Here is a 27,777-nt window from a genome sequence, read left to right on the forward strand (position 1 = left end):
TTCTATTTTACACGGGCTTAAGCCCTACCGTGTGTGAAAAAATTAGGACATTAAGTGCATCATAGGTGAAACTCTCTCTGAAAATTGTCTAATAATGGTAATTAAATGTCGTGCACATGGATCAGTTAATGATTGGAGCACATCGCTTGTTGAATCACTATAATTTCTTCAAATTTTGCAATTTAAATATTAATTATAATAATAAAATTACAATTCATATGAATATAATTTTTTTTACACAATGTTTATCTACATTATCTCGCACAAAATAAAACTCATTAATCATGTTCATATATTTGTAAATGGTAGCATGCAAAATTATAATAATTCACTTGTAGAAGAGGATGCATAAGATCTCTTGCATACTTGCATTTGCAAAATAGTTGATATGCCTATAACTAGATAATGATAATAATAGAACAGGTACAATTTTATTTTATTTATATATATATATATTTATTTGTAGAAAGAAAAATTGATCGATATGTTTTTTTCATGTATTTACATAAATCAAAATCCAAGTTCTCTTTAAATGTAGGATTAGAATTTTTAGTTAGGAAGTAAATGCGCATAAATCTTATTATTAAATTTTTTACATTGTTATACTGATTTTCTATCTCCATATCATGCAATATAATGATTGATGTGTCGGGAATTAGATAAATTTTGATGAATTTTTTTAATTGTTATGATTTTTTAAAATAGATGCCACAAACTCGTGAGTAATATAGCTTCCCGATTTTTATTTTAACAATTCATCATTGTTATTTATTTAATAATAAAGTTCAAGAATTCTTTCCACACAAAATATGGATTTCTATTTTTTGTATGACTCACATTAATATTAGCTTGAGGCATCAACACAATGCGCTCTAATTGTTTGTCATCCATTTTGTTGTTTAGTTTATTTCTTTTTTATTTTACTATTTGGCACTATTTTAAAATTGTTTTTGAAAGTATTTTAAAACAAAAAAAATATATTACAAATTTAGTTTAAATAAGATGAAACAATCACATACTAGCAATTACTTTAAAATCAAATAGTAATTTATACACAAGTTATAAAAAATTATTAAAAATTAAAAATCTAAATAAAACTAAATTATAAAAATAGTTAATTGATTTTGCAATTCAATTTATTTCAATTTTATATAATTTGATTTATCTATTTTCCTATACCCACGTCAATTTTTAGTGCCACCAACCAAGCCCAGTAACGAATGAACCCGGTAGAAGGCCTCTAACCGAAAAGGCCCAAGGTGAGAACAGGTCCACCCTGGAGAAGCCCAAGCCCAAGAGATTGTGTGGTGACTTGGCTCGCCCCCTGCGTAACTAACGGCCCAGCTCTGAGTCAGTGCTGCGATTCCGCACTCATCACAGTTCCATGATTTCCATCTTCTGAATCTGTTCCCTGTTATTCATTTGAAAGGCTTAGGGCTTGTTTGGAGAGAGAGAGAGAGAGAGAGAGAGAGATGGGAGGAGGAGGGCATGGACATAGCACGACGTATAAGGGTGTCACTCTGCATCATCCCAAGAGGTGGCATGTCGTAACCGGAAAAGGCCTGTGCGCCGTCATGTGGTACTCTCTCTCCCTCTTCTCCATTTTATTTAAAAATTTATTTTGCATTAAACCTGGCGACGCTATTGTCAGATTCATCACACATCTATTGTTCAATTTTCAAAATCGATTTCCAGACAATATGCCGAATGATTCCGGCTTTAGTTGTTGAATTGAATCTTGCTTGGTTTTTTTGTATCGGACTTGCTTGCCGGCCTTCATAATATATCTTAATTTTTGTCGCTGTGGCTGCTGAGTTCATTGAATTTTCTTTTGGGGTCCCCCCCCCCCCCAATTTTTTTTTTTTAGGTTTTAAAGAAGAAAATGTTAGTGTGTTGGACAGTATCTTCAAAGGACACGCGAATATTAAATTTAGTATGTTGCGCTTGAGAACATGAATGTGGGACCGTGACTATGAAAAATTCAGATATATTCTGTGTAAATTTGTCTTACAAATTCCCACAATTTCGAATTTGCAGCCCAAAACTTGTATCCCGTTACCCTAGTGGTCTGCTTGGAGCTTGGAAAATATTGGGGAAAGGCAAGAAAAATAAAAAATGATTTTATTTTTTTACGTTTGGTTATCAAGAAAAATGAGAAAAAAAAAAAAAAAAAAGCAAAATCAATGAACAAAATTTAAAATTTACGTATCTTTCTTAATTTTTGAATCATATTAGAACAATTATTCGTTTTAAATGAGATTTGATATAGGGAGAAAATGTAGTGGAAAATGTCTTTTTTTTATTTCTCTTTACTTTATTTTCCTTTCCCCAAGTAAAATCCTTGATCCAAATTGGACCTAGGTGTGTGGCAAATACTGATGGTTATTTAAAAAACTCGGGGAAAATTTCCAGTTTTCTGGAAAATTTGAAAAAGTTTTCCATGTAAATGGAGGAACAGAATTGTGCTCAAGGGCGTTTTTTTTTTTTTCATTTGAAGATTCTTTGGGTAGCTAGCCATTGTCAGCCATTATTGCTGTATATTTGGTGTTGATGGCTTCTCTGTTGTATAATTGTTCAATGTTTCACAACTGCTTACAAATCATGAGCGTGCCTTTCCCTTTTCAACACATGAAACTGCGAAAGTGAAAGAAAGTGCTTTTAGATAAATAATGTAAAAGTTATGCTTTTTGAGAAGTTAAAAAAATATAAAAATTTAAAAGCCGCATTGAGGAGAAAAAAATCCTCAAAAGAAAAAGGCAAGGGAAAAAAAAAAGAAGGTACTAGAGCATAGAAAAGAGGATCAAATTAGCCCAATGTGGCAATTGGACTATAGCAATGATCGTCAAGTGGCAGCTCAAGTTAAAGCCATGAAACAAGTAGGTGGCAAATTCAAATTAGAATTGGCACAATTCGCAGAGTTAGAAGCGTTTGCACAATTCGCTTATGATCTCGATAAAGCTACTCTGAATCAATTGGCAAGAGGTCAGTGATTGCGAGAATTGCTCAAACAGTAGCAGTCAGATCCTCTCGCAGTTCATTGAGGCAATGCTAGGCCCAAGTAAAAGGAGGTGATCTAGCTCTGTAGGTAACCATGTTGAGTTACCTCGGTTAACTTGTTTAGGTTGGCTAAGTTTGACTCAATATTTTCGCTTTATTTTATTTATCATTTAGAATTTTTATATTAAATCTCTAAAAGTGTGTAAATTTGTTTAGAAAAAATATATGGAAAAAATATAAAATGGAACAAGTTAAAATAAGAATTGAGATATTGTTTGTTTGACTAATTATGATAAAATCAAAATGTGTTTTTTGGGATAAAAATTTGTTATTTCTTTTAGTTCTTCCCTAATTATAAAAGTTTTTTTTATTAACATGAGAGTCTTTTCAAGGACATACCAGATTTTCAATCTAAGATTTTAGTATTTGCTTTATTTTTCATTCTTATTAAAGTAAATCTTCATCAATAAAAAAAAGAAAATAATTGAGGAGCAAAATAGAAGATTTTTGGGTAGTTTTAGGATTATTATTTTTACTATTTTTTTTTTTAATTTTTACAAAATAAAAAATATTTTTAAAAATATTTTATTTCTTAGTTTCATTTTTTAAATATAAAATTATTCTAAAGAATCTAAAAAATTCCAAAAAATGTAAAATTGTCATAAATCCAAAAAAAAACAATTGTTTTTTTATTTTTTTAAGAAGATTGAGTTTCTAGAATCTTTTTGGTAGATATTTACTTATTGCTCTTAAAAAATTTAAATAAAATTATAGAATTCAAAAGTGTTAAAAAAAAGAAAAAGAAATTGTGAAATGCTAAAAATGATGAATTTGTTTCTTAGAGGATTCATGATAGAATTATAGTTTGTGTAGTGTGTTCTAATATTTTTTCTTTTCGTTTAAAAAACTTAGTATCCTTGAGTTTTGTTTGCATAGATAGGTTTAATTATATTGTCTTTGTTAAGACTCGTCTTGGAAAAACCATAATTGGAAGCAAGCTGCTGATGGAGACCTGAAAAGGGCGCACTAGCACTCTCTTAAGGACTCCCAAAGGTGAGACAACCCGTAGATAGCCAATCAGATTACCATGACAGGCTATAAGAGGATTCAACTAAAAGGAAGGTTAAATTTTTTTAAGAAAAAAACTCAAAGACTATTTATCTAATTGGTTATCATACGTGGCTAAGTAGATACTATTTGTGGAATAGGTGTGTTTGGGGGCACTGGCACAAGCTGTTAGTGTGGTGAGTAAGTTTCTTTCAATTCCGGGTAGACAACATTAGGATGCAGTCAAGTGGATTTTTAGATACTTGTGGGGTACTTCACACTATGACATCATGTTCGGCAGGCAACAGAGTGATTCTTCAGTTGTGGGATATGTGGATGCAGATTATGCAGGGGACTTGGATGACAGTAGGTTTACAACAGGGTATGTGTTCATCCTTTTGGGAAGGCCTATTTGTTGGAGGTCCATGGTATAGTCTCTAGTAGCATTATCAACAACTGAGTTGGAGTATATGGCACTCGCCGAAGCTGCCAAGGAAGCATTGTGGCTTACAGGTTTAGTCAAGGAGCTGGGTATTTAGTAAGGTAGAGTTCAGCTGCGTTGTGACAGTCAGAGTGCTATTTATTTGGTGAAGAACCAAGTGTATCATGCGAAGACCAAGCACATAGATGTGAGGTTTCATAGGATTCGGGAGTTGGTTTCTTCTGGTGAACTATTTCTTGAGAAAGTTCACATTCTGAGAATGCAACAGACTTTTTGACAAAGCTTGTTACCACGGATAAGTTCCAGCATTGCTTGGAATTGCTTAATGTCTTCAATTGCTAGACGAGAGGCAGTCCCAACCTATTGTCTTAGGTGTAGCTGTGGGTTATGTGTTTGGTTTTCTTCTAAGGGGTGTATATTTGTCAAGGTGGAGATTGTAGTAATATGTGACTCATATGTTGAGTGGAATGTATAAAGAAAACATGGTGAAAAAACATAGAAGCTGACTTGCAAGAAGAAATCGGCGATGGTTTTTCTAAAACCCTCGACGGTTTTGTTTAGGGTAAGAGGAATTAGTCGACGATTTTGCGGAGTTATTTCGACGGTTTGGCTCAATTGCTCAACGCTGTTTTTTGAATTTTGAATTAGGAAGTTGAATAGGTTGGGTTTTGGGGGGAAAACCTTCGGGAGGGTTATATTTATATATACAATGTTGTATGTTGCAACTCAAGGTCTTTTGACACAAGAGAGTGAAAATTCACAGCTGTTTGCTCCCGTGGATGTAGGCATTGCCGAACCACGTAATTCTTCATGTCATTATTTTATTGCTTTCATATAATTTGCGTGATTGTGTTTTCTGTATATTTCATTGTTGATTGCTGCATTGTGTATTTGGTTTTCTACTGCGCATTAATTTGCACAACACATCCTCTTCAATTTCTCCTTCAACTTGCATAATGATGTAGGACGGGAAAGGGTTTGCCTATGTCCTACGGTTCAACCCTCACAAGCACATACATTCGAAACACTTTAAATTAAGAATTCAATTATTCGAACATAAACACAATAAATCATGCTATATTTCACATGTTTAAGGATTTTGAAAAGGTGTATGATGCTGTTTAGAGATAAGTCCCAAGAGTTTTTTCACAAAGGAATCAAGTTATGTGCAACAAAGATGTTATTTCAATATTTCAAGAAATAAGTTCTGTGTTTAGCATAACAGTATTCCACAATTGTTTTAGACTAACAAGCAATAATATTGAAAGTCTAAGGATTCAGTTATGCTATTCAAGTTTTGGAATTCTGAATTTCAGGCAGAGGGTTTATCAAATATGAAAGTGCAGAATTTGAAACTAAGGTTTAGTAATAGCAGGGGCTGTAAGATACAACAAGGGTTCAAAGAGAAACTGAAGTTACTAGGAAATTCTATGGATGCTTGACGTTGTTCAACACAAGTCTTAGACCATGCTAGAAATTTCCTTGGAACAAGCTTTGAAACACCGAGACGAACGCAGCAATGTAATTGTGGGGAAGTGGCCGTGTGGATGCGTTGGAGGATAGTTAGAACTTGTCTGAAGTTCGTCGTGCACTCTTTGAAATATGGATATGTATGCAGCAAATGAAATGATGGATTGGTGGCCTTGGGGTGTAAGTTGGTGATGGCCGTGTGGGTGATGGAGGGAAGTCGTGAAGGTGGGATAGGTATGAAGTTGCTGGATAGAATAGTGGTCTCTCACCACCCGATCTCTGAAGAGAACGATGTAGCCTCTCACTACACAATCACAAGGATTGGACAAAGCTAAATAAGCTTCAACAAAGACAATGTCTTTTAATTTAATATCAATACCATCTCTCTCTGTACATAGTTCTTATAATGAAGGGGTATATATATAGCTAGCATGGGGGGACAAAGCATTAATAAGCTTAGCTAGCATTGGGGGACAGAAATTAAACAACTAACAATTCCCACACAAGCATGGGAGACACAAATAATAAAGACACCAACTTGCTAGACACATTAATTACTCGTACAAGTTACTAACAAAATAATTGCTCCAACTTTGTAGACACAATAAATACTAAGTACAACTTACTAACACTCCAACTCACTAGGCATACTCACTCAATTTCCTAACATGCATATGCAAGCAAGTTGTCTTGCATGTTTACAAATTAAATACAAACAAAAGTCAAAGGGAGGCCCAATTCTTCTGGGCCCAATGGAGCCGTGTGGGGCCCACAAGACCGTGTGAGGCCCAAATGGGTCTTGAACTCGGACTTGCTTCGGCATCTCTACTCGGGTTTTTCTCACACTGAAAAGTCTTCAAAACAAGTCTTTAAATAATCCATTCAAAATCTACAAACAATTATGAACCGATGTGGACATTGGGAGGTCGTCCACGTGTCATCATGTCGGCAAAGGAAATGTGGACATCGAGAGGCCGTCCACGTGTCACAACATTTGAAAATGACATAGGTAGGGCATGCTCATCCCCATCACATAATAGATTCAAGGTATCAAAATTTACAACTGCTATTTATTTCTACATCAACAAGCTTGACTTTGTCTCCAATATTCCTCCTACTATTATTAAAATTACATTTTTATTTCTACTTATCCTAAAACCTTTAGATTCCAAAGTTTCTCTTCATAATTCTAACTTAGTCCCTACTCCACCCCTAGTTTCATCGATCAATACAATATCATCAGCAAACAACATACACCTTGGAACCTCATTTTGGATACTCCCAATCAATTGATCAATCACTAAAGCGAAAGATAAGGGCTCAAGGCAGATCCTTGATGTACACCTATTATGATTGGAAATTCTCTAGTCTCTCCACCTATAGTCCTTACATTAGTCATTACTCCATCGTACATATCCTTAATGACGTCAGTATACCTACTACATACACTTTTTTTTTTTCCTTCTAAAATCCACCATAGAACTCCCCTAGGGTACCTATCATAAGCTTTCTCTAAATCAATAAATACCACATGCAAGTCCCTCGTCTTTTTCCCTAAACTTTTCCATTAATCTTCTTAAAATATATATAGCTTCTGTGGTAAATTTCCAGGCATAAAACCAAATTGGTTTTTTGAGACCTTCGTTTCTAGTCTTAACATTTGTTCAACTGCCTTTTCCCACAATTTCCTTGTATGACTCATAAGTTTAATTCCACGATAGTTATTTAAATTTTGAATATCTCCTTTATTTTTGTACATAGGTGTTAAAGTGTTTTTCCTCCATTTTCATCTAGCATTTTCTTATTTTTTTTTAATAATTGTGTTAAATAAATTAGTTAACCATACAATTCCATTATCACCTAAGCATTTTCAAAACTTCAATTGGGATGTTATCAGATCCTATAAATTTCTAGTTTTTCATCTTTTTTAGTGTAAACTTAATTTCGTTAACTCTAATATTGCGAATAAATTTCATATTTTTAGTCTTTTCCTCATTTGTCAATTCTAAGTTTAAGCCTTCTATTTGGTTTTCATTACATAGCTTATTAAAGTAACTTCGCCATCTTTCTTTTATGTATTCTTCCTTAACCAAGACAATATCATCCTCACTTTTTATATAATTTACATTACCTAAGTCCTTACTTTTTCTTTCTCTCGCTCTAGCAAGTTTAAATATATCTCTTTCCCCTTATTTTGTATCTAATCTATCATAAAAATTATTAAATAATCTATGTCTAGCTTCACTAACAGCCTTTTTTGCATCTTTTCTCGCCTCTTTATGTTTTTCAAAGCTATCCATATTTCTATATTTTTGCCATGTTTTATGCAATTTTTTTTTTCTTTACGGTTTTTTGAACATCTTGATTCCACTACCAACTTTTTTTTCTATTCAAGAATCTTTCTCTTGACTCACCGAAAATCTCTTTTGCTATTTTTTAATAGAGATTTGAAGGAGTATTTGTGTCTGCACCATCCTCTATAGTCAAATCACCATCTTTAATCATTTTATCTTTAAATTTTATTTTGTTTTCTCCCTTTAGGTTCCACCATCTAGTTTTCTTACATTGATTTATTTTATCATTTCCCTTCTATTTTTTAATACATATAATTTAACACTAAAATTCTATGTTGTGTGGTTAAGCTTTCACTTGGGATAACTTTACAATCCTTACATGATAAATGATCTACCCTCCTAGTTAAGAAATAATCTATTTGACTTTTATTTTGTCCACTTTTAAAGGTTATTAAGTGTTCTTCTCTCTTCTTAAAGCAATTATTCATTGTAATAAAATCATATGTCATAGCAAAGTCTAAGATCATCTCTCCATGCTCATTTTTGTCTCCATTCATATCCTCCATGTATCCTCTCATAACCTTTATTATTCCTTCCAATGTATCCATTTAGATATGCTCCTATGAATATTTTCTCAGTACTTGATATGCCTTGGATAATACTATTTATATCATTCCAAAGCTGTCTCTTAAGATTTTCTGATAAGCCCACTTGAGGAGCATAAGCACTAATGATATTTATTATCTCTTGGCCTAAGACCATCTTGATTTTTATAATTCCATCCCCTACTCTTGGCTTAAGTTTTACCCCTCCGAAAACCTGAAAATGATATAACCAAAAAATCCTCCATTGACTCCGAACACACCTAACTCTCTCCAAATAAGCCAAAAAGATTATTCCACACCCTCTGTGAAAAGGTGCAATGATGGAACAAGTGCAAATTAATTCTATTCATAATAAAAAACCAAACAAAAGTCTTAATCTTTGTGATCGAGGGGACTTTAGCTTTACAGATAAAACTATGAAGCAGGAAGCACAAGTTTTTATTAGTTAAATGCTAAAAAAAAATACTTACTAGAATATTCCCAAGAAGAATCAAGGATCCACGAACAGCAGTCCCTCCTTTTGGAAAAAGGTGACCCTCCAACAAACTTAATAAGGAGGCGTGCTCCAACACCTCTCTATCATTAAGAGCACTACGAAAATGGAAATCCCTAGAGAATCCAAACCCATTTGAAATATAGAATGGAGAGATAGATTCATGGTGCAAAGAGGACAATTATATGAACGGGTAAAATATGTGCAAAGCAAAGAACCCTCCACCCAAACGTCTTCCCAAAACCTTGTGACCCATTTCCTAAAATACATTTGTTTAAGGAATAAAAGGAGGATATAACTGTGAAATAACCTTTGAAGGACTTCCAAAAGAGCATCGTAACCCCAACTTAGCGTCCCACCTTTATTGACAAGCCAAATTTACTTTTAATAACTTTGTGCCAAAGGGAAGACTCTTTTGAGGGACACAACCATGTATCCATTAAACTATGTTCTTAGACTCCAATTTACTGAGACCCAAACACCCATCATTCTTAGACCCACAAACAACAACCCTACTAACCAAAAGATCCTTTTTCTCCTCCATTCCCTGACCGGAAAAAATCTCTCATGATTTTCTCCATGTTATTAGCTACCCTAACAGGAATTTGAAAGACAAGAAATAAAGAGGAATATTGGCAAGGCAAGCTTGAATGAGAGTAATATGCTCGTCTAGAGAAAATTATTTTGTTAAATAATTAGTTAACCAGATTATTCTATTATCACCTAAGCATTTCTAAGCTTCAATTGGGATGTCATTTGTTGTATAGTTTCTCCATTTTTTATCTTATTTAATATATACTTAACTTCATTTATTCTAATTTTGTGGATAAAACTCAAATTTTTAGCCTTTTTGTCATTTGTCAATTCGAAGCTAAGTCATCTACTTGGTTTTCATTGGATAGTATGTTAAAATAAGTTGCCATGTTTTTTAAAATATATTTTTCTTTAACTAGCACACTATCATTTTTAGTTTTTTATACATTTGATATCACCCAAGTTTCTGCTCTCCTTTCTTAGTTTCTCGAGTCTAGTATATAAATTATTATATGTTCTAAGTTTAGTTTCATTAATAATTTTTCTTGCATCTTTTCCTCCTATTTATACTTCTTGAAGTATTTTGTATTTCTATGTTGTTGCCATGTCTTAAATCACATTTTTTTTTGTCTCAAGTGCTTTTTGGATGTCTTGATATCAGCACTAACCCTCTTTACTAGTTATTCTTCTTCATTTTTTTTTTATACATTTGATATCACCCAAGTCTCTGCTCTTCTTTCTCAGTTTTTCTAGTCTAGTATATAAATTATAATACGCTCTAAGCTTAGCTTCATTAATTTTCTTGCATCTTTTCTTCCTCTTTATACTTGAAGTTTTTCACATTTCTACGTTGTTGCTATGTCTTAAACCGCATTTTTTTTTGTCCTGACTGCTTTTTAGATGTCTTGATCTTGCCAGTAACTCTCTTTACTAGTTATTTATCTTTGTCTAGATCCACCTAAAAATCCTTTTTTCTATCCCTTTAATAGAACTAGCTGTCCTATTTCAAAGAGTGTCTTTGTCTACATTATCTCCTATTATCCAATATTTAAATTTTATTGTATTCTCTCCCTTTAGGTCCCCCACTGAATTCTCTTACATTGTTTTCACTACCTAATTTTCTTACATTGGTCTATGATACCCTTTCTTCCATTACTCAATGGATGAGTAATACTAGTACTTTTGGCTGTGTAGTTGAACTTTCACATGGATAACTTTATCCTTACATGATATAAATACAATGAAATGGTTTACCCTCATTAAGAAAATATCTATTAGACTTTTAATTTGTCCACTCTTGCGGTTATTAATTGTTCTTCTCTTCTTAAAGCTTGTATTCTTTGTTATAACATCATATGACATAGCACACTCTCAGATCATACGTATCACCAGGAAGTTATAGCTAAAGAAGAAGAAGAGTTTTCAGATATTGTGCTGTAGGTATCAGAGAGCTTAGGTGGGTCTTTCCCGAGTCAAAAGGGGAGAAAATGCTCTATTTACGAACTTGCTGTAGTCAAAGTAAAAAGAAAAAAAAAAGTCACATTACTGACTCGTTGAAGACTATTGAAAATTTGATATTTCAGGTTTTGGGTGCTGTACAGGGCTAAGCAAGATGGTCCTGTAGTATTGGTAAGCTTTAATTCTAGTTCTAACTTCATCGTAACTAAAATCTTCTTTTTAAATTTACTTCTCCTTGTGTAGTGACATTTGCTTGCAATTAGGGTTGGCGACATCCTTGGGAGGGCCATGAAGATCATTCCCATTGAAATGGACTTGAAAAAAATGAGGTAATTTCTTTCCGATTGCTTCCAAATGGATAGATACTTATAACCATCACATCTTCTATCCCGGTAAAATTGTGTTTTAAAAAAGAAAGTTAATTGAATACTGAGTTATAAGGACGCAACTACTGATTTATTTTGCCTTTTGACACTTGAAAACATGTATTGATATTTTGAATCCGATCTGAAGGTAGACTTAAGTGTATATATATATTTTTGGGTGTGTGTGTTGGGGGGGGGGGGGGTTGTGAATCAGCTTTGTTAAAGCTTGATGTACATTGTTGGTCCACAACCTAACAGCTTGAGCTTTTAGGTAAAGTGGTAATCTGACATGGTATCAGAGTGTTCTCCTTTCCCCAGACATGTTATTTTGGGATTTATGCGTGATATTTTGATCTGCAATGAGATACCTTGATTGTTGATTGGATATTTTGCGAGCAAGGGTGGTAAGTTGAATTGAAAGGCTGGAAATTTGTTTGCCAACATCAAGAATCAGATCAAATTGCTGCTATTTGCAAGTTGTTTATGAGGGTTTGTTTTACTTGAAGATTGTTCTTAAGAAATTGGGAGTGAAACTTGCGGTTTGCATGAATTATTGAGGATCGTTAGCAAATTGTTTAAGAATCTTTGGTGATATATAATTGCATGATGGTGATCATGTTGAATTGTCTATAAAGGTGGAATTGTTATCCGATAGGGTACAAAACATGGAAAATGCCTTGGAGACTATTTACCAATGCTTTGAATAGGCTAATGACTGAAGTTGCGGCCTTGGGTAAATGGCCCATGGATTTTCCTAACAAACAAGATTGTGGAATAGCTGCTGTCCCTTGTACTTTTGAGTTGTGTGAAGGCCGAAATAATCATTTGAGTAAGGGCATTAAACTAGAAGTCCCAGGTTTTTATGGTGATGGTTCTCCTGATGAATATGATGGTTGGGTGTATTCTTTGGAGTATTATTTCTGATGGTATGATATGAATGAGGCTAGAAAGTTGTACTTGGATGAATCAAAATTGAAAGGAACTGCTTGAATTTGTTAGATTAAACAATAGGAGATCTGTAGAAGGAGATTTAGTGAGATTACAACATGGGATGAGATAAGCGAGCCATGTAGGAGCAATTTGCGCTTCCCATTATTAGCATCATGTTCATCTCCAACTTTTTGATTTGAAGCAAGAATAAAAAACAGTGACATAATACACTAGTAGATTCCATCATTTGGCTTCTCATGCCGACATTGAATGGAAAGAGGATGTGATGATAGCTTTGTATAGGAAAGGGTTGGAGCCAGCTGTTGCCTCCAAACTTGCTACCTGCCGTCTCATTACAGCCAGGGATGCAGTATAGGTTGCCACTCAGATTGAGGAGGATATGCAACATAATCCTCCTAAAGCAACATCAGCCCTAGTTAGGAAATGTACTAGTGAGTTATATGAGAGAAGATAATTGACCAATTAGGTAAAGGAGTTTAGACTAGTACCCCTTGGAAGACTCTTGAGCATTCTGGAACTACTTCTAAGAGCCAATCATCTCTTAAATGCTTTAAATCAAGGTTTTGGACATTGAGCTGCACAATGTCCTAACCAAGTCATGGCTGTTGCAGAAAAAGAAGAAGAAGAAGAAGATGATGATGGCACTCAAGTAGTTGAAGCTGAAACATAGATCTTGAGTGACTTGGATGATGATGGCCATGTGAAAATCTGTTTAGTGCTTCAACATATGCTCTCTTTTCACAAGGTTGAAGAAAAAGAAAAAATCCATCCATGGTTATTTGATAGGAAGGTGCAGCATGATGGATATGAGAAAATTTTTATTCCCTCTCCATTGATAGCAAAAGTATAAGTTGATGCCATCTTGAGCTTTCTCACTTACCAAGTTGAAGCGTTCTGCTGATTTCTTTCTTGTGAAAATGAGATGATTCTATTCATGGTGATGGATTCCTTGGTACTTTCCCCAACTGGACGGATTTGAGTTCTTTTTGGAAAGAGGGAATTGATGTAGGACGAGAAGCAGGTATTTGAATGGATCATTTTGACCCAATTTGGAAGCCTATGTCAAAGAATAGGGTTAATGGTTTATTGTGTCCTAAACCCAAATGTGCTTTGTTAGTTGTTTAATTATGTGTGTTTAGTTTGCTTGTATTAGGATTATGTATGTTGGGGGCTTGTTTGTAGTATTCGCGCTTTCTATGGATATGTTTGTAATGTAATGTAGTTTTAGGGCTATATATGTAATTTCATGCTTTTAGAGGCTTTCTTGTAAATAGTGTGCGAAAGTCTTGTTGTAGGCAGTTGTTGAATTTGAATTGATTTTAACATGAGTGCGCCCCCTCCTGTCTCCTATCCTTCTCCTCCTTCTTTTCAACTTCTTCTACTTATAATTTCTCCCATGGCTGCAGGGATGCTGCCCCTGCCTCACGATGCCTTCTCTCCTTTGCCTTCTTCTGTTGGTCCATCCAGTGGCGAAGCCCTTGAGCCTCTTTTTGGATTCTATGCCTTCATTTTGACATCTGTTGCCTTTGATGTCTGTCTTGGTCAAAATCAGCAAAGGGAGGAGGGGTCTCTGCTGCCTAGGAGTCAAGTGGACAATCTGGCTTTAATCCCTATTGGGGAACCTGATCCTCTGTTTGATGCTCCTGGCCTCTCTTTTCCCTTGGAAGATCTGAATAATTTGGATTTGGCATTCCCACCTTCTACTAGAAGGTTTTGGACTGTGTTCTTGGTAAAATGAATTTTTTCTGAGCAAGGCGATTGGGGTTATCCTTTGAAGGCTTTGAGGAAGGAGCTTTGTTTCTATTTTGAGGAAATTGGAAAAAAAGAGAAGGGATGAAGGGTTGGTTGGTGAGAAGAAACATCAGGGCAGCAGCTGCAAGAAAAGAAAGAATAAGGAGCTGAAAATATTGGAATTTTCCATTTACTGTGTTAATGCAACAGGGATTCAGACATGGGTGTTGCTAGCAAGGTTGTTAGAATCAGGGTTCTAAGTGGGATTGTTGGAGGGGTCTGCAGGATCGAATCGTAGAATGGGATGGAGAATTGTAAGATTCTACTTTTAATGTAAAATAAATATTAAAATATTATGTGTGGAACTTTATGACAAGTCTTAAGACTAAACACTTGATTAGTAACTTAATAATCATAAGAAATTAAAAAAACAATAAAAAGTTAAAACAATAAAAAAGAAGAAAAAGAAGAAGAGCAAGAAAAGGAGGAGAAAGAGAGTGCTCACTGTTGAGTCTTTTCAAGAAGCAGATCTGCTTCATAGCATACCTCTGCAGCCCTGCTGGGCCTGCTGCTTGGCTCTTTTCTTGGCTGCTGCTGACCAAACAACAAGAACTCTGTTGAAGAGGACTGACGCGTTCTTGTCTAACACTAAAGAAGGAGGACTGAGTTCCTGTAAACACCAAGAAGTCAAGAACTCAAGTTGTCTAACGCCAAAGAACTACTGATCAAACAGTAAGACTGCTAGCTGCTGCTGATCGAACACCAGTCACCAGACGGAGGGTTCTCTGGTTGTCGTACAGGAGAGAGAAATTCAGGTGCTGGGTTGCTGACCTTCAATAAGTATGAGTTGTCGAACTCCAGGGAAGTCAGGTGCAGATTCTGTTGAATCTGTTCATCGATGGGAGGCTGGGATATATTTTGCTCCATTCTTTGAAGACTTTGGACCAAACATGAACCTTTTGGAGCCTTTGGGCCAAAAAAACATGTATTGGGCCGTATTATTGAAGCCCAAAAAAGGAAAAAAAAAAAAAACCCAATCCAGGTCTCAAAGTAGGATCTGTTCAATTCTACTTGATTGTGATTTTTGTTGCGACTTCGATCGTTTTGCTGAATCTGGACCGTAGAAGCATACAATTCTATAATCCAGATCGCGATTTTAATAACCATGGTTGCTAGTAACAGTGGGACTATTGTGAACTTATGTTGAGGAAAATAATCTCTTGGAACGTGAGGGGGCTAAATGACAAGGCCAAAAGAGCAGTTATTATATCCTTTCACAATGATTGGAGAGGGGATGTCATCTGCTTTCAGGAAACGAACGTTGAAACTCTAAATCGCTGATTGGTAAATAGCTTATGGGGTGCAAAAATCTGTAGTTGAGTTGCTTTAAAAGCTGCAAGCACAGCTAGAGGGATTCTCATCACATGGAACAATTTGGTAGTGGAATTACTAGATCACTCCATTAATTCCTTCTTGGTGTCTCGTCTATTCAAGAACTTTGATGACAACTTCTTGTCAACTTACACCGGGTCTATGGTCTTGGAGAAGGCCCTTCTAGGCATCTCTTTTGGAACAGGTGTGTGGAAACTGGAAATAAATGGATGCTCCCTGGATTGTTTGGGAGGGGGGTGGTTTCAACATTGTCTTGTATGCTCATGAAAGGAGTGGGAGACCCTTGGACTCTTCTAGTATTCAGGAGTTTCATGACTTCGTGAGTGATTCACCGGGAATGCTCAACTTGTTGGACTGTTTCAAACATTCCTCTGATCAGTAATATTTTTGACTGGGAGATTGATACTCATATTAATTTTTACAAGAGTCTTTACAATGTTTAGAGCTAAAACTTCCCCAACAAACCCATATATCCCTGAACAAGGAACTTTCACTATTAAATCTTATTACAGCCACCTTAGCTGCCTTATGGAACACATCAGTTTTCCTTGGAAGCCCATTTTGGAAAACAACGCCCCTTTAGTTGTTGCTTTTTTCACTTGGGAGACATCTTTGGGAAAGATCCTCACTTTTGACTACCTCCAAAGAAAGGGCTTCTATATTGTGATGGGTGTTTCTTGTGCCTTGAGGAAGTGGAATTTGTGGATCACATTCTCCTTCATTGCCCCTGGACTAGGAATCTTTGGAGCTCGGTCACTTCCATGGTTAATCATAATTGAGTCACTGTAGCTTTTATTAAAGGTGAGATTTGGGCTTGGAAAGGGATCTGCTCCAACAAGTTCAAAAGGAGAGTTCTTTCCCTTATTCCTCTTTCTGTTTTTGGGCGGTTTGGTAAGAAAGAAGCAAAAGGGCTTTTGATAGTACGACCTCCGCTCTGCAGGCTGTCAAGGATTATTGGATTTCTATGATCTCTACTTGGCATTGTGGGATATTTGAGAGGAACTTCTCTATAATTTTAGATTTTCTTGATGTACTTCACTATAAATATATTATCAATATTGTTAAATGTGACACATCTTCAAGGATTACTGTACTTCACTTTTGACAACCTCCAAAGAAAGGGCTTCTATATTGTGATGGGTGTTTCTTGCGCCTTGAGGAAGTGGAATTTGTGGATCACATTCTCCTTCATTGTCCCTAGACTAGGAATCTTCGGAGCTCGGTCACTTCCATGGTCAATCAGAATTGAGTCACTGTAGCTTTGATTAAAGGTGAGATTTTGGCTTGGAAAGGGATCTGCTCCAACAAGTTCAAAAGGAGAGTTCTTTCCCTTATTCCTCTTTCTGTTTTTGGGCGGTTTGGTAAGAAAGAAACAAAAGGGCTTTTGATGGGACGACCTCCACTCTGCAAGCTGTCAAGGATTATTGGATTTCTATGATCTCTACTTGGCATTGTGGGATATTTGAGAGGGACTTCTTTATAATTTTGGATTTTCTTGATGTACTTCACTATTTATATATTATCAATATTGTTAAATGTGACACATCTTCTTCATGCTTAATAAATATAAAGTAGTCAAGAATTGTGGCTAATGGGTAGGTGCAAGTCGGTTATAAGCATGGGCGGCTAACTACCAATTGCAGTAGCCAAATAGAACAAGACAGCAAGTCAAAAGAAGGCAACAATGTTTTTTCAAAGTTTTGTTGCCGCACACCTTGATTGTCTGCTTTCCATTTAGATGGTGAAGTTTTTTTATAAAGCCATGTGATGTGCGTGTGTGCAAAAGTTTGTAAGGAAAAGTCAAAAGTAGCTAAGTGTGTGTCGTATGAGAATTGCACTTTGGTGCAAAGTGCTACACACCATATGAATAGTGTAGTCACTATATGAATAGTATAGCCGCTATATGAATAGTGTAGCCACCATATGAATAGTATAGCCATCATATGAATTGTTTAGCTACTTACTGAACTTGAAAGCCTATAAATAGGCATGGTTGTTTAGCATTGTAAGGGGTGAAATATATGCCATCTTTCTCTCTCTCTTTCATTCCCTCTCATCATACGAATATATATGTTTTTTTATTACTTACATTTTTTTTTTGCATGAACTATTAACATAGTTTAATACTATGTATATGCACTAAATTTCCAAAAAAGTGGTATCAGAGCACAAGTCGATCACAAAGGGCACGATTCCGGCATGACGCTCGCACAATTCAAGCACTAGTCTAGCACTACTTCGACACTATTTCGGAAAAAAACAATATTGACAAAATCGACATGGCCTCATCCAGCTCAGGTCAACTTGTACTTGGCTTCACAAGAGAAAACTATGATTTTTGAAGCATAAAAATCAAAATGATCTTACAAGCCTATGACTTGTGGGATGTAGTCGAGAACGGCATTCCGAAACATGTAGAACCGTCAAAAACAAAAACGAAAACTATTGAAGAACCGCCCGCTACACCTGCATCATTTGAGAGTTCTATGATGTCATCGCCGACAATTCCGATGAAGGAATGGCTTAAAAGGATGCTGACGCACTAGCCAAAATTCATCAAGCTGTTGTCGACTCCTTTTTTCCAAGAATCATGAATTCGACTTCGGAAAAACAAGCATGGGACACATTGCGAGATGAATTCCAAGGTACCGTCGAAGTTCAGGCCATTGAACTTCAAACTCTACGAAGAGATTTCAAGAATCTCCGAATGAAAGACGGAGAGTTCATTAAAGATTTCTCTTCCCGAGTTATTAAAGTTGTCAACCAAATCAAGGCCTACTGCGACAACATCATGGATCAAAGAGCGGTCAAGAAAATTTTAATTTCTCTTACTGAAAATTTTGATTCTATGGTGAGCATCATTGAAGAATTAAAGGACCTCTCCAAGCTCTCAATCACTGAACTTGTGGGTTCATTACAAGCTCACGAGTAGCGGATTTTGCGACGAAACGAGTCTTCGACCAAAGGCGCTTTTTAGTCGCAACACAAAAATCGATTTCCATCTAAGGGTAGGAAAAATAAGAAGGGCAAAGGCATCCCAAACAACTCCAAGGAAGGTGAAAAGAAAGGAAAATACCCTCCTTGCGGTGTTTGCAAAAGAACCAATCACCTCGAGAAAGATTGTTGGCACAAAGGAAAACCGCAGTGCAAAATTTGCAAGAGATTTGGTCACACTGACCAAACTTGCAGATTGAAGCAAAACCAGCGAGTTAGTGTGGCCGAGACCGAGGAGGAGGAGGAGGACCAAATTTTCTATGCATGTCAAGCTGCCATGACAAAGAAGGATGATGTGTGGTTGATTGATAGTTGTTGCACCAACCACATGGCAAAAGATCAGAGTTTTTTCACTCATTTGGACGCTACTGTTAAAGTATCAGTCCGAATAGGTCATGGAGCTTTGGTTGAATCCAAAGGAAAAGACACCGTTGCTTTCCAAACAAACAAAGGCACCGGATTCATCAAGGATGTTCTTTACGTCCCTGGTTTGGATCAAAATTTGCTAAGCATTCCTTAAATGATGATGAATGGTTATTCATTGTTATTTGAAGAAAGTGCTTGTGCAATTTTTTACCCTAAAAAGAAGCAGATAGTACGTGGCAACATGGTGAATAAAATTTTTCCAATCAAGTGGAACCACCCGACTGAAAAATTACTGATGCAAAAGTTGAAGCGAATACTACACTTTGGCACAAAAGGTTTGGGCATTGCAATATTCAAAGTTTGAAAATGCTTTCCCAAAAAGCCATGGTGAAAGATTTGCCCACCATCAGTGATTTGAACAGTGTTTGTGAAGGCTGCCAACTCGGAAAGATGCACTGACAACCATTTCCAATAGGCGAAGCATGGCGAGCCATGCAGAAACTTCACTTAGTGCACACCGACGTTTGTGGTCCGATGAGAACTCCATCATTGGACAACAGTCGATATTTCATCCTCTTCATCGATGACTACTCTCAAATGACTTGGGTGTACTTTCTCAAAGAAAGATTCGAGGTATTTCAGACATTCCAAAAGTTTAAAAAATTGGTGGAAAATCAAAGTGGCTTCCAGATTGAGACACTATGCAGCGACCGAGGTACGGAGTACACCTCGGCATAATTTAATAAATTCTGTGACGAAGAAGTTACATCGACAACTCATCGTTGCATACACACTGCAACAAAATGGTGTTTCTGAAAGAAAGAACAGAACAATCAAGGAGATGGCGAGACCCATGATTAAAGATAAAGGGATGCCAAACAAATTCTGGGTTGAAGTAGTTTATACAACTGTTTATCTCCAGAATAGAAGCACCACTAAAGCTATCCCAAACATGACTCCTCTGGAAGCATGGACAGGAAACATTTTCTCTCCTCCCTATGAAAAGTATAGCCATTCCTTCATCGGAATTGTTGACGACGACGTCATCGAACTCTCAGATGATGCGGGTGTAGTGTGCAGTTCTTCCGTAGTTTCCGTTTTTGTTTTTGACGGTTCTACGGGTGTAGGAACGCCGCTCTCGACTACATTCCACAAGTCGTAGGCTCATAAGATCGTCTTGATTTTTATGCTCCAAAAATCATAGTTTTCTCTAGTGAAGCCAGGTACAAGTTGACTTGAGCTAGATGAGGCCATGGCGATTTTGTCGGTGTTGCTTTTTGTCAGAGTAGTGCTTGAATTGTGCTAGTGTCATGCCGGAATCGTGCCCGTTGTGATCGACTTGTGCTTTGATACCACTTGTTGGAAATTTAGTGCATGTACATAGTATTAAACTATGTTAATAGTTCATGCAAAAATAATGTAAATAATAATTATATATATATATATATATATATATTTGTATGATGATACGAAATGAAAGAGAGAGAGAGAAAGATGGTATATACTTCACACCTTACAACACTAAACAACCATGCTTATTTATAGGCTCTCAAACTCGGGTAGCTATACTATTCATATGATGGCTACACTATTCATATAGTGGCTATACTATTTATATAGTGGTTATACTATTCATATGGTGTATCACTTTGCACCAACGTGCAATTCCCATATGATACACACTTTGTTAGTTTTGACTTTTCCTTACAAACTTTTGCTAATAGACATCACATGGAAAAACTTCACCATCTAAATGGAAAGCAGACAATCAAGGTGTGCGGCAGCAAAACTTTGAAAAAATATTGTTGCCTTCTTTTGACTTGTTTTCTTGTTCTATTTGGCTACTACAATTGGTAGTTAGTTGTCTATGCCGATAGCTGACTTGCACCTACCTATTAGCCACAAGGAGAGGTGAAACTCAACTCCTGAATCTCCGCCATTGAAGAGAAGATTTTTAGTTGACATTTATGAAAATTGTCCACAAATGGAACTTTGTAAAAGTTGTTTTTTTGCAGTTCATGAACCAAGCAATTATGATGAGGCAGCTCAACACAAAGAATGGCAACTTGCTATGAAGGAGGAGATCCTGATGATTAAGAAAAATCAAACTTGGGAATTGGTTGAAAAACCAGCTCACGAGGATGTTGTAGGAGTCAAATGGATTTACGAGACCAAAGTAAATCCAGATGGCTCAGTGCTGAAACACAAAGCCATACTCATTGCAAAAGGCTTCACTCAACAATTTGGAGTAGACTACAACGAGACATTTGCTCCAATTTATAGACAAGATACTGTGAGAACCATTCTTGTACTAGCAGCACAAAAAGGATGAAGTTAAATCTGCTTTCCTCAATGGTCATCTTCGAGAGGAAATTTTCATTGAACAACCACCACGCTTTGTGGTAAAAGGTGAAGAAGAGAAAGTCCTAAAGCTAAAAAAGGCCTTGTATGGTCTAAAACAAGCTCCACGAGTTTGGTACAACAGAATTGATACATATTTTATAGATTGTGGCTTTAGGAGTCCTAGTGAACCTACACTATATATTAAGGCTCAAGGATCTGATAATTTTATTATCTCTTTGTATGTTGATGATCTAATTGTCACAGGAAGAAGTTCCACTCTGATCACGACATTCAAGGAAGATATGAAAAAAGAATTAGAGATGACAAATCTTGGGTTGATGAAACTATTTTCTGGGCATGGAGATCACTCAAACTAATGAAGGCATCTTCATCTGTCAGGAAAAGTATGCCAAGAATCTGCTGGAAAAAATTCAAGATGGAAGGAAGCAAGGCTGTCACCACATCACTAGTTCCAAATCAGAAATTGACCAAGGATGATGGTGCACCTAATGCTGATGAGAGGCAATACGGAAGCATCATCGGCAGTTTGTTGTATCTGACAGCAACCATACCGGACATCATGTTTGCAACAAGCTTACTGTCTAGGTTTATGCAAACTCCAAGCCAAGTACACCTCACTGCAGCAAAGAGACTGCTCAGGTACGTCAAAGGTGCTGTGAATTTCAGCATATGGTATAAACCAACAAATAATTCAGAGTTTGTTGGTTATATTGATAGTGATTGGGCTGGTTCAGTGGATGACATGAAAAGTACATCAGGTTATACATGTTTGTTCAATAGTGGTGTATTTTCATGGCTCTCACAAAAGCAGGATACGGTAGCTCAATCCACCGTGGAGGCCGAGTACATCGCAGCTTGCGCTGCCGCAAATTAAGCAATTTGGCTCAGAAGAATTCTAAAGGAAATGGGCGAAACCCAGCACAATGCTACCAAACTGTATTGTGATAGCAAATTTGCTATTGCAATAACAAAAAATCTGGTCCAACACAGGAAGACCAAGCACATCAAGATTAAATATCACTTTCTTAGAGAAGCTGAAAGTGATGGTGAAATTAGTTTGGTACACTGCAGGATTGATAAACAAATTGTTGACATTTTTACCAAGGCATTACCAAAAGCTAAATTTGAATACTTGCGAAGCAAATTTGGATTGCGTGGAAAGAGTGTCTATTAGCATGGGCGGCTAACTACCAACTGCAGCTGCGAAATAGGACAAGACAGCAAGTCAAAAGAAGGCAACAATGTATTTTCAAAGTTTTGTTGCTGCGCGCCTTAGTTGTTTGCTTTCCATTTTAGATGGTGAAGCTTTTTTATAAAGCCATGTGATGTGTGTTTGTAAAAGTTTGTAAGGAAAAGTCAAAAGTAGCAAAGTATGTGTCGTATGGGAATTGCACTTTGGTGCAAAGTGCTACACCATGTGAATAGTGTAGCCATCATATAAATAGCATAGTCATTATATGAATAGTTTAGCCACCTACCGAGTTTGAGAGCCTATAAATAGGCATGGTTGTTTAGTGTTGTAAGGGGTGAAGTATATACCATCTTTTTCTCTCTCTCTCTCTCATTCCCTCTCATCATACAAATATATATATATATATATGTTTTTTATTATTTATATTATTTTTGCATGAACTATTAACATAGTTTAATACTATGTACATGCGCTAAATTTCCAACAAATATAGAAAAATTATTAGAAAAAAGCAGGGCATCAAGAAGATGCCAATTAGGTGCAAAGATAACCAAGAAAAACAAAACAAAAAACAGTGAAGTACATCAAGAAAATCCGAAATTATAGAGAAGTCCCTCTCAAATATCCCCCAATGCCAAGTAGAGATCATAGAAATCCAGTAATCCTTGACAGCCTGCAGAGCGGAGGTCGTCCCATCAAAAGCCCTTTTTTTTCTTTCTATATATAAAAATATGTATTCTTGAACTATAAAATTTTAAAAAATAACGTAAGAGATTTAATATGAATCCAAAGGAAGAGTCTTAGACAACAAAGAAAACTAATGGTGTGATCAATGATGTCCAAATGGCAGTGAGACAAAAAGAATTTAATATAAAATGTGGAAAAAGTTTAGGAATATAGGAAACTTTAAAAAGCATACAGAGGCTAGAAAAGAGGCTAAAATGGTCATTAGTGAAGCTAAACGTAGAGCTTATGATAATCTATATGCTAAACTAGATACAGAAGCAGGGGAAAGAGACATATATAAACTAGCTTGAGCTAGAGAAAGAAAGTGCAAAGATTTTGGGAATATAAAATGCATAAAGGAAGAGAGTATAATGTCTTGGTAAAGAAGAAGACATAAAAGAGAGATGAGAGAAAGATAGTTAAGTTGTTTAGTGAAAACAAAATTGAAGGCTTAAACCTAGAAGTGACAAATGAGGAAAAGACAAAAAAAAAATTGAGATTTATTTGCAAAATTGGAGTCATTGAAGATAAGGTGACTTTATAAAAGAAGAAAAGTGAGAAATCTCTAGGACTAGATAACAAACCAATTAAGGATAAAGGAAGTATATGGTTAACTAATCTATGTTAACCCTATTGTAAAGGGACTTGCATATGGTTTTTAGATAAAGCTTATGGTAGGGTACCTAGGGAAGTTATATGGTGGGTTCTATAAAAGAAGGGAGTATGCAACAGATATATTAAATTCATTAAGGATATGTATGGAAGAGTAACGACTAGCGTTAAGACTGTAGGAAGAGAGTCTAGAGATTTCTCGATAACTATTGGTATACATTGAGGTTAAGCCCCTATTTGTTTGCTTTAGTGATTAATGAAAGTAAAAGTGGGGTAGTATCTAAGAGTCTAGAGGGTGGGGACGAGTAGAAATAAGACTGAATATATGATATGTAATTTCTGCCATGTAAGGAGGAGTATTGAAGACAATACTAAACTTGATAATCAAGAAATCAATAGCACTAATAGATTTTGATATCGTGGATCTATTATGCAAGTGAAGGAAGAAATTGAAGAGGATTTAGTACATGGAATCAAATCATGTTGGGTAAAATGGAGGATTGCATCGGGTGTGCTATACGATTGTAGAACATTAGTAAACTTAAAGGAAAGTTTTATAGGATAGTTATAGGACTAGTTATGCTTTATGGATCAAAATGTTGGGCAACTAAGAAACAACCCAATCAAAAAGTAAAAGTGGCTGAAATATGCATGCTAAGATGGATGAGTAATATAACAGTAAAGGATAAATTAAGGAATGGACTTATGTGAAACCAGTTTGGCATAGCATCGGTAAAAGTTAAGATAAGGGAGGGGTGACTTAGATGGTTTAGGCATTTGAAACGTAGGTCAATTAGTGCATCAGTTAGGAGGAGCAATCTAGCTATTATAAATGGTATTAGAAGAGGAAGAGATAGACATAAAGTAACTTGAAATGAGGTAGTGAGAAAGGATTTAATAGATCTTAAGTTAGTCAAAGGAAAGTGCTCATTTACGTGAATTGGCGGAAAATGATTCACATAGCCAACCCCACACACTAGACTTGAGGCTTGTTATTATTGTTATTGTAAAAAATAAAAGCTAGTTGATTTACCATCTGGTCATGTTTTGAAAACATTGGTATTATTCAATAGTTATAGGACTTCTGAGATGTTTTTAGGCAATAAATGCTTCCCAGTCAATCATATCATGGAGGTGGCGTAAAAGGATTTGTCCTGCTGAAGTATAAGGCTTCGAGTGTGGTATCATCATTTCAATTTGTTGTTCTGTCCCTAAATTAGATTTCTCTTTTGAAAGGTGTTCTGAAGGAATAATCTTCAACTGCTTAGTCAAATCTCGTTTGATAGTAAGTGGTGGAAAAAGTTCAGATAAATCTTTCCCAATTTTTATTTTGAAAATAATATTTTTAAGCAATATAAAGTGAAACAATGCAAATTATTTTTCTTGTCTCATCTAAGTTTTATGTTCCCTTAACTTCATGTTCAGTCTTGTTTAAGATATATCCTTCATGTTTTGCAAGGTTTGTTGTTAAAAAGGCTTTTATTTATTTATTTTTTTATTTTTTTATTGACAAAGATGATTTTAGGAAGAAGAAGTACAACAAGGAGCATAAGTAAACTTATTAAAAAATACAAAACAAAATAAAAATAAATCAAAACACCAGAACGAACCAATCACACTGTAAATCAGAAAATGAAAACCTTTGAAACACCCAGCTGCAAAGACCCGCAAGGAGGCCAAATACTGAATCCTATCCCAAAGCATAGCTGAAAACATCTTCCCACAAATATAAGAGCTTTCTGTTCCAACCAAATCCCCACAAAACTGCAAAAATTGCACACCTCATCTGGGCCGAAGCATCCTTTCCCCTTCCAAGACCTGAATCTTCACCAACTCCAGCCACTTGATTTTCTCCAAATAAACCAAAAAAAATTTTCCTCACCCTTCAAGAAAAGGAGCAAAGCAGGAAAAGGTGAGAAGCAGATTCTGAATTTTGAAAACAAAGAGAACAAACATTCGGTGATAAAGCCTTAAAAGGCCTCTTACTCTGCAACAGATTGTTAGTGTTAACTCTGTTAAGAATGTCCACCCAAATAAAAGCCTTATTCTTAGAAGGGACCATGGTTGTTAAAAAAATTGTGGCTATGATCTTACTTAAACAATCCTGATCCTACATAGAATCGCAAATTGGTAGGATCATAGTAGGATCTTGGTAAGATTGTAAGATCCTACGTTCTTTCATATTTTTAAAATCTTTACTAAAATACTTTTTTCATATAGGCTTGGTTTTGTCCTGTATAACTTATATATGAAATGGATGGCTTATAAAGTGATTTTGTTTATTTTACATTAACAAAATTATAACTCAAAATTTATTTTTTTTGGGTCATTGGTGATTATTAAGTGTTGCAAACTTTAAACATTGAGAAAGAAGAAAGATAAATAATACATTGATGCATTTAACAATGATAGTGATAATAATAGTGATGATTCTAATGATGGCATTGATTAAGTCTTTGATGTTAGGATACTAATGAGACAATGGGTGGCTTGGATGATGACATTTAAGTTAGAAGGTAACTCGATAATTTAGCTTTTGTTTGCGAAGAGTTTTTTTAAAAAAAGTAAAAAAGAAAAATGGATGTTCATGTTGTATGGTTGTTTCTCGACTGATCTGTGTTAAAATTATGTTCTTATTTTTTTTAATAACCTTGGAGGGGATTTTACCCTTCCAAATGAATCTATGAAGCTGGATAGACAAGCTTTTATTGGTTAAATGCTCTGAATAAGATTGACAAGAACATTCTTTAAAAAAATCAAGAATCCGAGAGCAATTGTCTCTCCTTTGGGAAAGGAGCCTACCATCTAACAAAATAAGGAGGCAAGCTTCAAAACCTCCCAATAGTTAAGAGCCCCACAAAAATGAAAATTCCAATAGAGACGAGCCCCATTAAAAAAAAAGAAAGAAGAAATTGATTCATTGTGCAAAGAGACAATCTAACAAATGGGGAGAACCCAAATGTCTTCCCAAAACTGAACATGATACCCATTTCCCACAATGAAATTTGTAAGAGGAAAGGACTATCACAAGAACATCTCGAACCCAAATTAGCATCCGACCCATTATCCTGCCAGCCAAATTTACTCTGAATGACTTTGTGCCAGGGATCCCTTCTCTAACCCTAAGGTTGGGAGCATGGGTTTCAAGCCTAGGATTCGGACAAAATGCAAAACAAAATTGTACGGAATTTCATCCAGATCCGTGCAAATTCAAATTCAAAGCTTGAAATCCATATTTCTAAACACTACCTAAGGGAAATCACTCCATTTACCTATTAAAGCAATGTTCTTAGACCAACTTACCAAGATCCAAACCTGCCAAATGATCTTTATTTTTCCCCATCCCGGACCAAAGTTAAATAGGCTTTTTATTAGTGAAGCAGGTGCTCTCTCTCTCTCTCTCTCTCTCATTATGTTGTTTTATCCCACATTGTTTACAGGCATCCCATTGAGACGATAAAAGAGCATGAATTGGGTTCTTGGTATGAATGTTGCTTGCTTTGACTCAGTTGATTTTTGTTCAATAATGTGATTGTGAAGATGAGTATCTGGAAAAAGCTAGAAGCAATTCAGTACATGTCTAAATTATAATCATGTTTACTGTTTGAGACAGATTTTACTTCCCATGTATGCTGTGTATTTACTGCTGAATCTTGTGATGAAAGAAATCCTGGCATGTTTAATCAAATGGCTCTGTTTCTTTATTCCTGGAACCTTCTGCCATTTTGACAACCCAGTGAAAAG

General features: G+C 35.7%; 3 protein-coding genes across 4 annotated transcripts; all 3 read left to right on the plus strand.

Moving 5' to 3' along the window:
- Positions 1-1,348: 1,348 nt before the first annotated feature.
- Positions 1,349-27,737, plus strand: LOC131162177 (NADH dehydrogenase [ubiquinone] 1 beta subcomplex subunit 2). 2 transcript variants are annotated; one of them, XM_058118374.1, is made up of 4 exons: positions 1,349-1,579; positions 11,466-11,511; positions 11,604-11,669; positions 27,474-27,737. In XM_058118374.1, exons 1-3 carry the CDS (start codon positions 1,473-1,475, stop codon positions 11,646-11,648), a joined length of 198 nt encoding a protein of 65 aa, XP_057974357.1. In that variant the 5' UTR covers positions 1,349-1,472; the 3' UTR covers positions 11,649-11,669; positions 27,474-27,737. The 2 variants fall into 2 exon arrangements, with proteins under 2 accessions (XP_057974357.1, XP_057974358.1); XM_058118375.1 differs by lacking the exon at positions 27,474-27,737 and adding an exon at positions 26,500-26,550.
- LOC131162883 (uncharacterized) lies at positions 18,370-19,293 on the plus strand. The gene is made up of 2 exons (XM_058119489.1): positions 18,370-18,684; positions 18,787-19,293. The coding sequence occupies exons 1-2, from the start codon at positions 18,370-18,372 to the stop codon at positions 19,291-19,293; spliced, it is 822 nt and encodes a 273-aa protein (XP_057975472.1).
- Positions 21,830-22,647, plus strand: LOC131162175 (secreted RxLR effector protein 161-like). The gene is made up of 2 exons (XM_058118373.1): positions 21,830-22,142; positions 22,221-22,647. The coding sequence occupies exons 1-2, from the start codon at positions 21,859-21,861 to the stop codon at positions 22,375-22,377; spliced, it is 441 nt and encodes a 146-aa protein (XP_057974356.1). The 5' UTR covers positions 21,830-21,858; the 3' UTR covers positions 22,378-22,647.
- Positions 27,738-27,777: the final 40 nt, after the last annotated feature.

The sequence above is a fragment of the Malania oleifera genome, chromosome 8, assembly GCF_029873635.1.
Source record: "Malania oleifera isolate guangnan ecotype guangnan chromosome 8, ASM2987363v1, whole genome shotgun sequence".
Classification (NCBI taxonomy): Eukaryota; Viridiplantae; Streptophyta; class Magnoliopsida; order Santalales; family Ximeniaceae; genus Malania; species Malania oleifera.